At 58.7% G+C, this 17,046-nt stretch overlaps 1 protein-coding gene across 12 annotated transcripts in view; it reads right to left on the reverse strand.

The window, feature by feature from the left end:
- ARHGEF10L (Rho guanine nucleotide exchange factor 10 like) overlaps positions 1 to 17,046 on the reverse strand; it is a 161,731-nt gene that overhangs the window by 22,608 nt on the left and 122,077 nt on the right. For 11 of the 12 annotated variants that reach the window (XM_060141276.1, XM_060141278.1, XM_060141277.1 and 8 more), the window contains 3 exons: positions 15,968 to 16,194; positions 14,184 to 14,338; positions 7,194 to 7,342 (listed from right to left, as the gene is read on the reverse strand). In XM_060141276.1, the coding sequence (XP_059997259.1) occupies positions 7,194 to 7,342; positions 14,184 to 14,338; positions 15,968 to 16,194 (531 nt within the window). The remainder of the gene's footprint in view (positions 1 to 7,193; positions 7,343 to 14,183; positions 14,339 to 15,967; positions 16,195 to 17,046) is intronic. The other variant, XR_009539080.1, reaches the window with a different exon arrangement.

Consider the following 17,046-nt stretch of genomic DNA (forward strand, 5'->3'; position numbering starts at 1 on the left):
CCAGAGAAGTTTCTTCTCTGGCGTGCTTAATGACAAAAAGCATGAGTTCCGGTATCAGAAGCCAGCACCCAGGCACCGGGGTGGTGGCAGGGGACGGAGCAGTCGGGGCAGACGATGCTGGAACCCCTACAAGGCGGGACTATTGACAACACGCACCTGGGGAAGCACCCGTGCTCAGCACCGAGCTCTGGAGCTGGTCAGCTCTTCTGCCCACCCTGGCCACGTGCTCCTTGCACACTTAGATCCACCACAGACAGAGCCCACTTCCCTGATGGAAACTTCTTCTCTCTCCACAACCTTTCACTGAGCACCCACTATACATCAGCCTGGTCTTGGCACCAGGAATGTGGTGGGAGCCCACCAGGCACGGTCCTGCCCTACAGGGCCTCAATTTGGCGAATCTGATAATCGTGGCAAGTGCTGTGGAGGAGAAGGGCCCAGTGCCGGTGCTGTGACCCAGTGCACATGGATGAGGGGCCAGACAGGCTTCTCCAGGGTGGGGCGCCGGGGCTCAATGAGAAACAGCTGCCCCGATTAACCCGCACAACAGCCCTGTGGAGCGGGAGCCAGGCCCACGGCCCAAACCGGACGTATCTTGCCCTGTGTTCCGGCACTTTCCAGGCAGGGCTGGGGGAGCCTTGGCCCCAGGCCTGTACTTCTGCAATCACATCCAGGAGGTTCTGGGAAGAAAGGGGGTTGCCTTGGAAACGCCTCAAGGCCGGCGCAGGGGCAAGTCTGAGGTGGGACCTGGGCCCTCGTGCGACACAGCTGTCCTACCCGCATCTGTCCCACCTGCCGAGTCCCTCTGCCCAGCGGTGGTGGCTGCTATCGAGTAGGACCCACCCCTCCTAGCGTCAAGACCCTCTGACCAGCCCTTTCCGCAAATCCCTTCCCACCTCTTTTCTGGTGTAGCCTCCTGGCCTGCTTCCTCCAAGGCACTTCTCCATCTGAAACCAGCGCCCCAAACCTCCTCCCGCCCAGATTTTCAAACACGTAAGGCAGCAGCCAGCCCCCCTCTCAACCCAACCAACAGAGGAGGGGGTCCTGCACGCTCCCACCAGCACCGGCTGAGAAGCCGGTGCAGCGCCCGGCCCTGGGATGCGCTGGTGAACAAAACAGACCAGGTCCCGTTTTCATCTGTTTATGGCCGGGTGGGTGCAGAGGGACAACAACAGTCCCGGAGGCAATTTCAGACAGTGACCAACGCTCTGATGACAGTAAAGCCACTGACGTGTCAGACCCTGACTGGGGGTGGAGGTGACTCTGATGGAGCCGCCAGGGCAGGCCCCACTGGGGCCGCGGCAGCTGAGCCGAGACCGGGGGATGAGAGGCAGCTGCCCGAGGGACAAGCTGTGGGCACAGTGGCCCTGCCCCAGGCAGGGGGACAGCAGAGGCAAAGGCCTAGTGGTGGGAAGAAGCCCGGCATGTTCAGAGGCCAACAGAGGGGCCAGCGTGGCTGGGGAGCAGAGGTCACAGACCACAGGTCAAGGGGCTGCTTTCTAGTTGGCATCCCCACCTGCACAACGGGCCCAGCTGACCCCTGCGGCGACGTGAGGATCCAATCACATAAAGCACGCTCGCAGCCCAGCACCCCTCCCTGTCGCTACCGCCCCCCGCCCCTCAGCCGGGGTGACGGAGATCCCGGCACACGCTGTGCTGGGGAGCAGCCTTGCCCCGGTGCCCTGGCCAGGCCGACTCGGCAGAGTGCACCCCACAAGGGGAAGGCCTCCTGGTGGCCTGTCGCTAATTCATTTTTTTTTAATTAAGATGCAACAGTCATCCCACAGCCGACTTCCCCTCCAGCGATCAGTTAAAATGAACTCCAGACGACTGGATTAGACGTTGAAGGTGGCGATCCAGATAATGAACGTGGAGGATGCGGTGTTGACACAGGCCCTGGTGAGCTCCATTATTATTGAACAGGCCTCGCTGCTGCCTCTGCTGGGATCAAGGAGCTGAATAAGCAGTTGGTGGGCAAGCATGATGCCCAGAGACAGACCGCGGCACCGGCTCCGCAGGACGGGCTCGGCAAGGTCAGGGGCTGCCGGCAGAGGCCAAGTGGGCCTAATGGAGACGGCAGCTCAGAGACTCCTCCCGGGGAGCCGCCCACCCCCATCCCACACAGCACGGGGCTGGCTCTGCTCGGGCCTGGCCTTCGGTGCTCTCTCTGCTCAGGGCATCCTCCCCGCCTCCCCTCCCCCTTCAGCATCACAGCTGACTCACCTGCCCCGCCCAGCTCAGGGATCCTGACCTCTGAAAACCTCCCCTGTCCTGTCCCTCCTCCCCGTGTCTGGAACCCCTCGCGCCTCCCCTGGGTTCCCACCAGGCCTGGGCCTGCCCCCACGCCGCACCCCACAGCTTTCCTCCCACTTGGCTGGCACTGACCTTCCTGGGTCTGCTCCTCATACTGGACTCCGAGCTCCTGAAGAGCTAAGAGCAGGTCTCACTTGTGCCCACCCCCCTCAACCCCCTGCACAAAAGGCCTGCAAATCAGGACACCACCTTCCGTCTGTCCACCGCGACTATTTACTATCTACTTAGAGTAAATACCTGCTACGTGAGCTACGTGAGCCAGACGGGCATGGGGAAATGAACAGGGTGCAACCCTTGGCCCAGAAGATGTGTTGGTGGAAAAAGCAGGCACTTAAACAATAACACTGCCCGAGAGTGACACAGGACAGGACAGAAACTGCAGGGGGACAATGCAGCTCAAAGGAGACCGAGCCTCTGCCCACCCAGGCAGCCAACACGGCAGTTAAGATGCCTCAGTTCAGAACTCAGTCGGAGGCCTGAGTTCAGATCCCAACTCTGCCGCCTTCTGGCTGTGTGACTTTGGGCAAGTCACTTAACCTCTCTGGGACTCTTATTTCCTCATCTGTAAAGTGAAATAATAATAGTACCCATCTCACAGGGTGGTTTGAGGATTAAACGAGCTAATACATGTAGAGCACTTAACCTCATGCCTGGTCTGCACTACACACTCAATACATGTTGGTTATTATTACTTCCTGGAGGGTGGGAGAAGCAAGGGAAAGGACCTTAGAGTTGACACAATCCCTGGATGAACACTCAATGTCTGTGCACTTGGGCCAGAGCCACGCGACCACACTTCGGCTGACAGGACACTCCTGGGCCCCTGGCGTGGAGCCCTAGGCAGCTCCGAGGCGCTCCAGTCCCCACAGGGGTTCTCAGCCCTGGGGGAGAGTCTAGCATGTTGCTGCCACTAAGCAATTCCTCTCGTCTGAGCTGAGGCACGCTGCCGCTGCAGGACGTGTGCTGAGCCCTCGGCACCCCTTCAGGACCACAGCTGCCTGGACAGCAGCCCAGCCTACAGGCCGCTCCTCGGGTCGTCTGGCCACCAAGCCGAGCGTGGAGCTGCCGGCTGGGTCCCGCGATCATTAGCAGCAGCGAGACACAGCAGTTCCCAGAGCCCCGGCACAGAGAAGGCTTCCTCTTTCCCAAGCAGCAGTGAAGTGAGGTTTTATTAAATATGCGTGGCGAGGGCTTCCCTGGTGGCGCAGTGGTTGAGAGTCCGCCTGCCAATGCAGGGGACACGGGTTCGTGCCCCAGTCCGGGAAGATCCCACATGCCGCGGAGCGGCTGGGCCCGTGAGCCATGGCCGCTGAGCCTGCGTGTCCGGAGCCCGTGCTCCGCAACGGGAGAGGCCACAACAGTGAGAGGCCCGCGTACCGCAAAAAAAAAAAAAAATATGCATGGCGATCGCCTCGTTACTGTGCAAAGGATTGTGTGTACTGAAGGCGAGCCGCCGCATTGCGCCGCGCACAAACTTTTCAATGTCCCCGGCTGCAGACAGTGGGTGGGGGGGCACGGGGCCGGGGGGCGAGCCTGGGCTCCCTCCCGCCCTTCTGCAGAGCCTCCTCCATCACCCCTTCCTGCATCCCAGCTGCTCCCACCCAGTGCCCTCCCGACGCCTTCCAGGTATGCAGAGCAGGGCAAAGGTCATGTTGATCCCCTTCTTAAGGACAGCTGGTCCAGAACTAATCTTAAATCATCGCAGCCTCACGCTGGAGCCTTGTGGCCGATTGGCCCGAGGGACGGTGGGGCTGGAGTTGAGCTGCAGGGCCTGGGTGGGACTGCATGGCAGCTGGTGAGGGTCGAAATCGGGCGAGGGCCTCGCCTGGGCCCCACCCTTCCCTTCGTCTGTCTGTCTCAAGCTCCTAGGACAGCTGTCAGCAGAAGGAAGGCTTCCAGCCAGCGAAGCGAGGGGACAGCAGACCTGCAATGCGGACACACACCCCACACCCACCAACACCACCGACTCTAAAGGAGCAGCTCGATTTTCCAAACAAACCACACATACGGCAATAAGGACTTAAGTTAGGCAAACAATGACCACAGTAACCGATGCTCATCCAACACTTAGTATGTGCCAGGCACTGTGTGAAACAGCCCTTTTTATAAACCCTCCCATTGAGTCCTCTTGTAACTCTACACAGTACTGCTGTCGTCCCATTTTACAGATGAAGTTACTGAGGCCCAGGAAGGCCCAGTGCCTTGTCCAAGGGTGCACAGCCTGGCGGGGCAAGGATCTCCCCAATCTGAAGCAGGCTGCCAGCAAATCAGTCGCCTCCAAGGGAGTGGGGTGCCCAGCAGACCCGAGGTGGGCATGGCCGGGGCAGGGACAGGGCCTCTGTCTTTGATGACGTCTCCCAATTCCTCCCCCTCTGGAAAGTTTCGTAGCCCTGGGAGGGGCCGCCGGGGGGCCCAGCTTTCACCAGCTCCTCAGGCCCTGCTGCCCACACCGCCTGCCCCAACAACCAGCAGCCACTTTGCTCCCACGGGCCTGTGGTTTCAGGGTCCTACGGCCTCTGGATCCTTCCTTAGAAGATTCTTCCTTGAAAACAACTCTTAGCTCACATCCTGCCTCCCACTTTCCTCGGCTGCCTTCTGCCTCTCCTGTCCCATTTCCCCTGCTGGCAGCATTGAGAATGTCTGCTGGCCAACAGGGAGCTCGCAAAGCCTGCTCCTTCCCACCTCGTCCGCACTCCGCTTTCGGCTTCTTCATGTTTCTGGGCCCACTTTTCCCATATGGGGAACAGAGGGCAGGCTGCGTCTCCCCCATCAGACTAGAGGCCCCCAGGGAAGAGCTGTGTCTCCCCTAACAGACAGGAGGCCCCCCAAGGGCAGGGCTGAATCTCCCCCATCAGAATGGAGGTCCCCAAAAGTAGGGCTGAGTCTCCCCCGTCAGACTAGAGGCACCCCAAGGACAGGATGGATCTCCCCAATCAGACTAGAGGTCCTCAAGGGCAGAGCTGTGTCTCCCCACCAGACTGGAGGCCCCCTAAGGGCAGGGTTGGGTCTCCCCCATCAGACTGGAGATCCCCAGGGACAGGGCTGGCTCTCCCCCATCAGACTGGAGGCCCTCCAAGGGCAGGGTTGGGTCTCCCCCATCAGACTGGAGGCCCTCCAAGGGCAGGGCTGGGCCCGCTTCCCTCTCACCGCCACCCTAAGCTGGGCCCCAGTGCTCGGCTGCTGGCTGAGTCAGAGCCTGTGCAGGCTGCCAGCCGAGAAAGCTGGGAGGGCACTGGGCCTGGCGTGGTGACAATGCAGGGATGCTTGGGCAGGGGCTGCAGGGGGGCCTCATCCTTTTTCCTGACAAATGTCTTGAGACCCAGGTCAGTTGGGGACCTCAAAAGCCCTGGGGATCCAGTCCCCACTACTCACCCTCCTCTCAGAAGGCCGAGAAGGTGACAGGCCCTTGAGGGAAGTGACAGGGCAGGGTCCGGGGCAGCAGGGAAGCCTCCAAACGAGAACCAGGGGCTGGGAAGGGAGTCTGGCCACAGCTGCTCAGGGCTCCCCACCCCTACTCCAGCTCTGCCTGGGAGAAAGAGGACCAAGGAATCCAGAAGCTGGAGTGGGGGAGGCAGCAGTGTCCTTCCTGCTGGCGTCTCCCCGGCCCCTCCCAGAGCCCACCCCCTCTGTCCAGGCCCAGCCCCGCCAGTGAGGTCAAAGGTCCTGGTCCTGTTCAAGCAGCCCCTCAAGGGTGGCAGCCCAGCGTCACCTTTAGCCCCCAGCCCTCTTCTCCTCAAAGGTTGATTATAGTTCAAAACCCAAATCCTCTGATTCTGCCCGCGGCGCTGCCTCTCACCCCACCTCCCTCTCCAGCACCCAGAAGAGCCGCTAATCAAATATCTCCTGGCACTGGCACTGACCAAGCATTATCTCACTCAGCGGCGAAAGGACCGCAGGGAAAGGATGCTTGTTCCCCTTTTACAGATGGGAAAACTCGTGTTCACAGACGGGGTCCCCCAAGGCTCCCGCAGGTGAGTGGGGGAACCGGAAGGCAGAGCCAGGTGTGCACAGCTCCGAACGCTGCACTTCAGCAAAGATGGGAAAGTTAGCGCCAAGACCCTGAGGTTCACTCCCGGGTCTCAGAGCTCACCCACAGCTCCCTGGGCCTCAGTTTCTCCATCTGCCAAACCAGGACAGTGTCATCCGGGACCCGGCCCCCATCCCCTGGGATCTTACAGTCGCCTGGCTGTTGAGTAGCTGATGTATGGCTGTACGAGAGAGGATAGAGCGGGCGAGAGAAGCCGTGGAGGCACGCGGGGGCCTGTCTGTTCTGACCCCAAGCCCACACCCACAGCTCCCCTCTGGGCCTGGTGGCCGCTCATTTCAAGTCGATAATCCAAACACATCAAATAACGGCAAACTTCACCAAAATACCGTTCAGGGAGCCACGCGGGCGTGGGAAGAAGCCCCTGGACCAGGCTCTCATCCCAGGGCTGAGGATCCAGCAGTGCTTGTGATGGGCCAAGGCAGGACCCAGCAGGCTCCACGTCCACACTGTTTAAAGAGCCCAGCGCCCAGGATGGCTGTGTTCACCCTGGCTATCCCCTCAGCACAGCTGGGTCCTGGGTACCAGTGGGAGCACAGGAACCGCAGCTCCACCTCCACAGGGAGCAGCAGACACAACGGAGGAGCAGCATCACTGCCCAGCGGGCTGGGGAGCCTTCCCCTCACAGCAGCCCCGAGGGTGCGTGTCGGGGCAGGGGGTGGGCCCCACAGGGATCCTGGCCCCCTCTTGCTGCCCAGCAAACTCTGATGATCCCTGAGACGCGGCTGGGAGCCGAGAGCGGCGCCAGGTAGAATGCAAGAAGGTCTGCGAGGGTGTGCCCGGAGATGACCCCCCCCAGGGCCTGGACCCACCAGCCACAAGGCAGGGCCGGTACCTGAGTCTGCAAGCTGGTGGCATCCAGGACAGTGACCCGGGGCCCACAGCTGGCCCACACGGTGTCCTCCAGGCTCAGCAGGGTGCGGACGGGCCCAGGTCCCACAGTCAGGCACACAGGCGGGCTCTCCAGGTCCCAGGGGACGCCTCCTGGAGGGAAAGCAAAGAGGCAGGTCAGCAGCAGGGGGTGGGGGATGGCAAACGGCTCAGAGGCCCGGGTCTGCTCAGCCCTCGGGAGCCACGGGCCACAGTGGTGGCCACGCCTGGCTCCGTGAGAGCTCTTGGCCCCTTTCTCTGCCCCTCACCCTCCCCAGTGGCATGGCGGCTGTTCCCATCTGCCTCTGTTTATGTTCCACCCTCTCTGGGGGCTGTACTCCCCACTTCTCCCTCCCTCCCTTCCTCTCTCCCTTTCCCTCTCTTCTGTGCATTCATTCCACACACACCTAGTAAGCACCTACTCCATGCCAGGGCCTGTAATGGGTGCTGTGAAGACAGAAATAAATCAGACACAGACCCTGCCCTCAAGAAAATCCCCGCTGGATGGAGAAAACAAAGGGTTAAACAGCAGTTACCACACGAAGTGCCAAGCCCAAGTGGCCAGGCGTGCACAGAGGGCCTTGAGAGCTGTTAAGATGGAAGGAACCAACTCTGCACAGGGGAATTCCAGGGAGGCTTCCCCGAAGAGGCAGCATCCACAGAGCCCTGCCAAGAAGGTGGCACGTGGTGGTGAGTGTCCTGGCCCTGGTTCTGCTGGCAGCTAACTAAGGACCTTGAGTGCACCTCTCTACTTCTCAAGGCCTCAGTCTTCCCACCTGTAAAATGGGGAGGGTGCTGCGAATAAGACTGTCTCTGAGGACATTTCTGACACTGTAACTTATTGAAAATGAGTCTCGCCTTCTCACACAGCTTCTCGCCTACTCCAAGGCACTCTGTCACCTCTACCAAGATCTCTGATGACCTTCCTCCTCCAGAGATGCCACCACCCCAGGTATGGAAGGAGGAAGTCCCGAGAGGCCATCGGTCCCCAGCCCACCATCCCTGAAGACAGGCAGATGAAGGGATCCGGCCCAGCACCGAACGAGGCTCTCTCCCACCACCCTCAGGGATGCTCGGCTCACCCAAGAACAGGCCAAGGATCTTCCCTGGCATGAGAGCGGTGCCCACGGAGACTGGTTTTTCTCTGAAGCTACACCCGATGCCATACAGAACCCCAGAGGCTGTCCTGTCTGCCAGGGTGCCAGATGGGACAGGAGGGTTGAGCAGGAAGTGGGGCACACCTCTGAGATACCGTCAGCAGCGGGAGGCAGGACAGAGCCTGCCACTGGCTTGTCAGTGCCCAGCCACTCCCATCCCCCCTCCACAGGGTCCCCGGAAGGGGTGCAAAGCAGCCCCCGCACAGGCCCTCCCCCTGAGCCAGCTGCTGGGTGGTGCGATGGAGCACAGCTGTCTGCAGAGCTGGAGGGGTGTGGCAGGAGGACCCATGGAAGACGGACCAGATTCCCCCACCAGCACGCTCCCCTCCCCTTCCTGTCAAGCGTGTTCTCCTCTCCCCTTCAGCCCTACTTAAACTTGGCAGACTCCCAGCTCAGCTAAGAGTTGGAAAATACACCCCCCAGCCCCCGCCCAACCAACACACATCCAGTCCTTTCCAGCCCATGAATAGGAGCATGTGGGAAGCTGCGGCCTCTCAACCTCTGCATTAACTTGGATGGGTGATGGTGACGTCACCTCTCTGAACCTTAGTTTCCTCGTCTGTAAAGTGGGCATGATAACCGTGCCTACACCTCGCCGGATGTTGGAGGGATCAAATTAAATGTGTAGGATGTTTAGCACAGGGTGGGCACCCAGTGAGGAGCGCTGGCAGTTGCTGCCACATTCTGCTACGCGTGGGCATGCCAGGCACTCTCTTCATGAATTATTTCATTACCTCCCACCAGCCTGTGTGGAAGATTCTATTCTTATCCCTGTTTTACAAATGGGAAAACTGAGACCCAGAGTTTAGAGAACCAGTCCGAATCACACAGCTCGACGGGACCCGCTGCTCATTAGCTCTGCCTGTTGGCTGTCTTTTGACACAACACGAGAGCCCGCGGAAGGGCACTGACTGATGCGACGGCAGACACCCAGGGAGCCCGGAGCTTGCACAGAGCCACCCAAGGAGGGTGGACCAAGCAGGGTTGGAACTCGGCTAACTCTGGTCCTGGCCTCCTTCCCCAGTCCCTGCTGCCCTCTCAGGTTCCAACGGTTTCCAAAGATCTCTGGGGAGAGTGACCATGACGCAACCAGGCCTCCACAAGGGACGCTGACCCCCATCGGGCCACCAGAGCCACAAAAATACGAGGCTTTGCGCGCCCTCCAGCGGCCAGAGGTGAGTATTGCTTGTGGCCAGAAGCTGGAGCTCCCGCCACTAAGGCTAAGGTGGGGGCTGAGACCCCTGCCAGGAAGGAAGCAGCTGGGATGCTGGAACCACACCCCCAAAACGGAAATGCGAGCTCTGCCCCGTGGGCAGTGATGACCAGCAGAGCCCGTGCACCCTCTACTCTGCACCTTCCTGGAATAGTACAGCTGCCTGGGGTAGGGGGTAGCATCTGCTACCCTTGAGGGTCACATGTGCACTGACCACTCCTCTGCCTGCTGGGCATCTCTCCTGAATCCAGGAGAGAATGATTAACTGATAAAATAATACCGATATCATTATATCAAAAAGGACACAGGACAGGAGTCCCTGATCCGAAAGCCCATGGCGGGACCCTAAACAAGAGGTTTCCCCTTGCTGGGACTCAGTTTTCCAATCTGCACCCCAAGGGGACAGACCTCTGACCTCTAAGGTTCTTCCCAGCCTCCACAGGCCACAAGTCTAAGACTTTAAACATAATCATTGTGAGCTCTGGGCAGGGCTAGAGCCCTACCCACCCCAAGCCTGCTGGGGGATCCATCCCTCCACCTGCTCCCTGCCCACCAGCGGCTCTAGGTACACAAGCTCCAGAACACACGTGCACACCTACAAATTCACACCCGCCCCCTGCAAGAGAGCCCATTCGTGAGGGCTGGGCCCGGCATCAGCTCTCACGCCAGATGAACGGAGATGAAGCCCCTGTCTCAGCAAAAGCAACTTCAAGAGGCAGGAGTCCCTCCTCCCCCAGGCTGCAGGGGAGAAAGCCCAGCAGGTGTCCTTGGGGGTCCAGATGGAGCTGGAGCCAGAAGTTAGGATACAGAGTGCAAGTCGTTGAGATCGAGGGGGACCCAAAAGGCAGCCAGTAACAGTGATGATGCTGGAAAGGTAACAGGCATGAGTCTGTGCCCAGGCTCCGTTCTGGGCACTTGTGTGACTGACCGCACCTGGCCTTCACAACCACCCGCTGCCGTGGGGCTGAATTCATCCCCATTTTACAGGTGAGGAAACTGAGGCTGCAAGAGAAGCAGCAGCAACAGGCCCGATCTCTCACAGCAGGGACCCAATCCCGACAGCCTGACCACGTCCCAGACCATCATTCACCCATTCCATCGTCTGGTCCCTCCGGGGGGTGACCCTGGCCCACGTCCCCAGCATCTAACCAGGGACATTCCCACACCCCAACCCAGGCCCGGTCACGCTCCTGTCTCTGCTCGGAGCCGGGGGTGGTGGCGGACAGAGGGGGTCCAGGCAGCCCCGCCCAAACACAGGATGGGCAGGGGGAGGGGTCGCCTGGCTCATGTCCCAGCGCAGTACCAGCTACCTCGTGGGCACTGAACGCGTATTTGCTGAGCGAGTGAATGAACGAACGAGGGAATGAACGCTGATACGCAGAGGCTCCTGGGGGCAGCAGACTGCCTGCCACGGCCACACTGCCATGGAGTCGGATTCTCCATCTGTCACCCGGAGCTTGGACTCCAAGGCCCCCCCAGCTCTGACAGCCCAGGACTCCAAGTGGCCTGGTGACCTTAGAATCTTCACAGTTACCTCACAGCTGCTGGTTCCACAGGACCTCCAGGACTCAGCAGGTCCCCACGTTGGTTTCTACCTGTTTCACCCAGTATTTCTGGTCCTGTCCTTCTCCAGTGAGCCAAAGCTGGGCCAGGGATGCCAGCTTTATCTGGTCTTGGTCTTAGCCAGACCCAGGCAAGACGGCAAACCTGTCATATGGACACTGACAGATATCTCACCAGTATCTGCTCCGCGCCCAGAATAAGGGTCTGGATTATTCAAAATCCCCATGGGGCACCAGAGGTGGGTTCTGCGGGCCCAAGGCCAGAGGCTGGCCCGGGAGCAGCTCCCAGCTCCAGCTTCGGGGCTGGGACGGAGTGGGGGTATCTGAGGGGTATCCGAGGCCCCACGGCTGGGTCATGGGCCAGGCTGATGATTCCAGACCCAGCCACATGCAGCCCAGATGAAAGGCGTGTGGTCCTGAGAGCCCGCTTCCTGCCCTGGCCACCTCTGGAGGACACCATAGGAAGGGGAGGCACCAGGCCAAGGTCTCTCCCAGAGGCCTCCCTGGCCAAAGGCAAACCAAAAGCCAGAGGGTGGGCTCCCATGGACAGAGTGACCCAGACTCCCCTGCCCGGCTGGCTGTGGCAGCCTCCCAGACAGCCTGCCTACGTCCACTCCATCCACCAGCCACAGTGCTCGGCCACTCCCAACACTTCCCTCCACTTCCCATCGACCGAGACAAACCCCAGGCCCACAGGGTCCAGTCCATCTACTCCCAGACCCTGCCTGGTGCCGTTTCCCACTCCGGCTACTGTCCAGCAAGACAGCCTCCCCACCAGACCAAACGCTCTCCTGCTTCCAGGTCTCTGCGCGTGCACTTCCCTCGGCGAGAACACTGTTCCCCCAACTCTTCACTGGCCTGGCCGCTTCTCCTTCTTCGGGTCTCACCTTCAGGATCTCACTCCTTAGAGAGGCCTTCACCAACCAGCCCACCCCACGCACAGGAGGTCAGGCTCTCACCCAACACCCTCTTCCTCCCCTTAGGACCCTCAGCACGATGTGTAATTGTAAGCTTCCTGCCTGTTCATTTGACTCATCTATAAATTAAACTTGTCTCCCTCTAGAAACTGTGAGGGTGGGCTCACATCTGGTTTGCTGGCCACCATATCCATGGTGCACAGTAGCTGCTCAGTAAATACTTGGGGGACAAATGTTTGCAAGGTGGGACAGCTAGCTAGTGGAGCATCTCAACCTCCTCCTCTAGGCAAGAGAGCACCCAGCCAGCCCTGGAGGGAGGATACTTAGGTTCAGGTCTCGGCTCACCTGTGGGACTCTAGGCAGTCCCTTCCCACCCAGAATATGAGGGTGTGGCATCTGATGGTCCCCAATGGCTCTTTTGGTTCTGACGAACCACCAGGCTCCAATCTCAGGCTGAAAGCCAATGCTTAGACCCCATCCCCCTATGGGTTGAATTGTGTCCCCCAAAATTCAGTCATTGAAGTCTTAACCCCTAGTACCTCAGAACGTGACCTTGGTTGGCAACAGGGTTGTTGCAGTTGTAATTGGTTAAGATGAGGTCATATTGGAGGAGGGTGGGCCCCTAATCCAACATGACTGGGGTTCTTATTCCAGAGGGCTATTTGGACACAGGCTCACCCAAAGAGAACCCCACATGAAGATGGGGGTTATGGTGCCACAAGCCAAGGAACTACCCAAAGCTGGGAGAGAGGCCTGGAACAGATCCTTCCCCAGCACATTCCGAGGGAGCACGGCCCTGCTGACACCTTGATCTTGAACTTCCAGCCTCCAGAATGTGAAACAATACATTACACTGTATAAACCACTCAGTTTGTGGTACTTTGTCATGGCAGCCCCAGCAAACCGATACACCCCCTCGCCTCCTCCCAACCCGGACGCCCAAACTGATGAGTCAGGAACCAAGACGGAAAGGGCTGGAGGCAGCCGAACTGGCGGCTGAGAAGCCAGCGCGGGCAGGGCAGGGCTCCCAGCCTCCCGTGGGAGCCAGAGGGTAAAAGTCTCCTGAGAACCCCTGATCTAGATCTCCGAAAATCTGAGCCCATATTGACATTCACACGCACAGTCTGTCTGATGGTGAGAGGGATTTTTTCCCCCTCCCTCTACCCCCTTTAATTAAAAACTATAAACGCCTTATTGAAAGCTAATTTAAAATACCAACACAGTGCCAAGTGGCAAAAAAACAAAACAAAACAAAAAAAAACTCAGTACAAATATCCGGTTATAATCCTGCCACAGGCTGTGATGACGCAGCAATTAGAGGCGCGTGGGAGGGGGAGGGAGGCTGAGGCTTCGGCACGTCCGCTCTCTCTGGAGGTGCTGGGGGCAGCTCTCTGCTCTGCCCAGCCCTTGCCATTGGACTGGGAGCTGAACGAGTCACAAGGGGACAGGGGACCACAGCACTCGTGTCCCTCCCCGAGTCTCAGCATCAGCATCCGTAAAGGGGAGGCAGTTCTCAAGGGTCGTGGCGAGAATGAAGGTAACGCGCCTGCATGAGCACTTCACCCCATCCCGGCAAACGGCAGCTCAAACGCTGTCAGCCTTGCTCTCCAGACGTTATTATCTGTGCCGTCGATGACTTAATAAAATAATGGAGATTGAAATGCCTCACCCCACTGGGCACTCGCTGTGCCGGGTCCTATGCTTTGCCTTCACTGCACCTTTTACCCCACAGGTACCCGTGAGCTGTGGGTGTTACCATGATTCCCATTTTACAGATGAGGAGACTGAGGCACAGAGGAGAAGCTGCTCGCCCATGGACACATCTGTCATCAGGGCAGAGCGTGGCCATGAAGCCAGATCTATCTGAGCCCAGAGACCCTGCTCTCATCCAGCAGAGTTTCCCGCCAATGGGCTGAGTTGCCTGTATGGTAGTGAGCACCCTGTTCCTGTGGGGATCAGGGATCTCCAATCTCCCCAGCACTTCGATTCCCCGATTTTTTTCTGAGCTGCCTCCCTGGCCTGCCTCCCATAGACGCTCTGGTATAGGATGTGGCTCTCAGTCAGGGCCCAGGGCTGCCCCCATCGCCGCCAGCCCCCCATCCTTACCGCTGGTTCCGGGGTACGCGGCGAGGGTCCCATCCTGCAGGCCGGCAAACAGGTGGAAGGCGCTGTGTCGCAGGCAGAGCACGGGCTGCAGGCCTGGGCTCCTGCAGGTCGCCAGGCACTGGGTGCCCGTGTCCACACTGCTGTAAACCAGGATGCTGTGGGGAGAGGTCAGGTGACTCACTTAGCCCCCCAGGTGCCCACTCCCCACGTGCCCTCCTGGTGAGAGGCTCCGAGCTGCCCCAACCGAGCTCCGCGAGCCCCCCTGCTGTGTGAACAGGCCGCTGCTCGGACTTTTCCATGGGTGGCCTTTAGAGGATGGTGCCCGTGGAAAACAGGGGGCTCTGGGTGCAGCACAATAGAGGGGCTAAGAGAACAGTTTTCAGGGTCACACAGACCCGAGGGTGAATCCAGACGGGGCCCATCCAGCTGACTGCCCTGGACCGCTGAGCCTCAGTCCTCTCCAAGAAACGGGGCCGTGATGCCTACCTCACGGCCATGAAAAGGAAGGAAGCAGCTACGTGGGTGAACCTCGAAAATGTTATGGGGAGCGAGAGAAGCCAGGCACAAGAGGCCACACACTGTGTGACTCCGTTTGCCTGAAATGTGCAGAAGAAACAAATACAGAGCAATGGGAAGTGGACTAGTGGTTCCCAGGGATTGAGGCAGGGAATGGGGGCTGATACAGGGTTTCTTTTGGGGGTGGTGAGAATGTTCTAGAACTATGTAGTGGTGATTGTTGCCCATCATGAATGTGCTGGAAGCCACTGAATTATACGATTTAAAATGGTTAAAGTGGTGAATTTTATGTTGTTTGAATTTGATCTCATTAAAAGCAAAGAGTGTTCACCAGACCCCTGGGTTCCATGGACCCAGACCAGGACATCACAGAGCCTCTAGTGTCTCCAAGTTGGTTCTACGTATGTTAGCTTTTAGCTCCTCCCCCAGCTGCTTGTGTGGGAAACACTTCATAGTGGGGCTACTGTGAGGCTCACAGCCCCTGGCTCAAGGAGCAGCACACAGTAGGTGCTCAGGAAACATCCTCTCTCCCCGCTTCCCCCGACCCTAGGACAGGCATGAAAAGCTTGGAGCTATGAGGAGGACGTGGGGCTGTAGCCCATCTCAGGGTCTTGTTCATCACCATCTTCACCTTCCATTTAAGTGGGATGAATATTCATCCTCCATCCACACGGCTGGACCCTCCAGCAGGCTAAACTCTGGTGGGAGCGCCCCTTGCTGCAAGGAAGTATTGCTGACTCACCAGCTCCGGGAGGGTCTTACTGGGGGAGCCCCCTCTGCCAGTAGGTCTCATAACCTGGGAACACCCAGGACGCCTACCCGCCCTGCAAAGCTAACTGAGGCCATAGCTGGGTGGATGCTGTCAATTACAGAGAAGGGACCTAAAGGCTTCACATGTCCCATGTCCTAGTGGACTCTCACCGCGGCCCTGCATGGAAGGATGCTAACACCCACTTCACAGACAGGAAACTGAGGCTCAGAGCGGTTAAATGGCATGAGGAGATAGCAGATCCAAACCCAGCTCTGGCTGACACTGAAGTCAGCGTTGCCCTCGGTACCACACTACCCAGAAGGGAGCCAGTTTGCATGAAGCAGCCACTGAAGGGTCCTGGTTAAAGTGCGAGCAGCTCCTGGTTGCCCCTTTCTGCTCTCAACCAGGGGTGGAGAATGTTGGTGGGTGACAAGCCAAAGCTACACGGACAGCCTCCGATGCACCTGCCCAGCCCTGCCCCAGGCTGCTCCCAGCCTCTCCTCCCCAGGCCCCTAACCTGCCATCCTGGAGTCCGAGGCAGACGGTGGGGTGCACTCCAGCCGAGGCGTCAGCAGCCGAGCACTTCTTGTCTCCGTCTCTGCTCTCCTCCTCCTCCGGCTCCGGAATGTACTCCATGCAGAGCACAGGGGCCACCAGCGGGAAGGACTTGACCGTGCGGGGCGCGGGCCGGTTCAGGGAAAAGATCTCGACCTGGCCCCCTGCACCTTCCTGCCCGCCCCCGACCTGGGGCAGAGACCCAGAGAGGCCATCAGGTGAGAACCATGAGAGCAGAGGCAGAGCTCAGCCCCTGCCTCCCAGGGACCCGTCCCGAACTTCTACTTGCCACTGGGGTTAGGTATCAAGAGAAACGTCCCCGCTCCTGCCCACACATATCCTGCTGTCACTGAAGGTCGCTCGGTCCCAGCTGCCATGGCAACAAGTTAGATTCAGGGCCCAAAGGAAATCAGGTAAAGAACTAAGGTGGACTAGATACCCGGTCAGCTTTCTATTTCCTCATCTCCAGGGTGAATTTCAACCAACAAATAGTGAGCATAACACTCTGCGTTTTAAAATGTCCTTCTCTGTCCTGTTCACTGTTCTACCTCTGTGTCTAGCACATGGCAGGCACTCATTATATACTTGCTGAGTGGATGGATGGATGGAAGGATAATGGATGGATGGATGGATAGATGGATGGAAGGATAATGGATGGATGGATGGATGGATGGAAGGATAATGGATGGATGGGTGGATGGATGGATGGATGGAAGGATAATGGATGGATGGATGGATGAAAGGATAATGGATGGATGGATGGATGGATGGATGAAAGGATAATGGATGGATGGATGGATGGATGGATGGAAGAATAATGGATGGATGGATGGGTGGATGGATGGATGCATCATGTGCTAGACACTGAGGAAACAGTGAAGCACAAATCACCCTCAGAAGAGACATTTGGGCTGAACTCTGAAGGGTGAGCCAGAGTTTCCCTGCTTAAGTACCTGGAGACAGGAATAAGCAAGAGGAAGTAGAGGATGCCCAGAGGGGTGGTGAGGCTGGAACCTCAGCGAATCTATGGGAGGCCACCAT

The sequence above is a fragment of the Lagenorhynchus albirostris genome, chromosome 2 (genome assembly GCF_949774975.1).
Source record: "Lagenorhynchus albirostris chromosome 2, mLagAlb1.1, whole genome shotgun sequence".
Lineage (NCBI taxonomy): Eukaryota > Metazoa > Chordata > Mammalia > Artiodactyla > Delphinidae > Lagenorhynchus > Lagenorhynchus albirostris.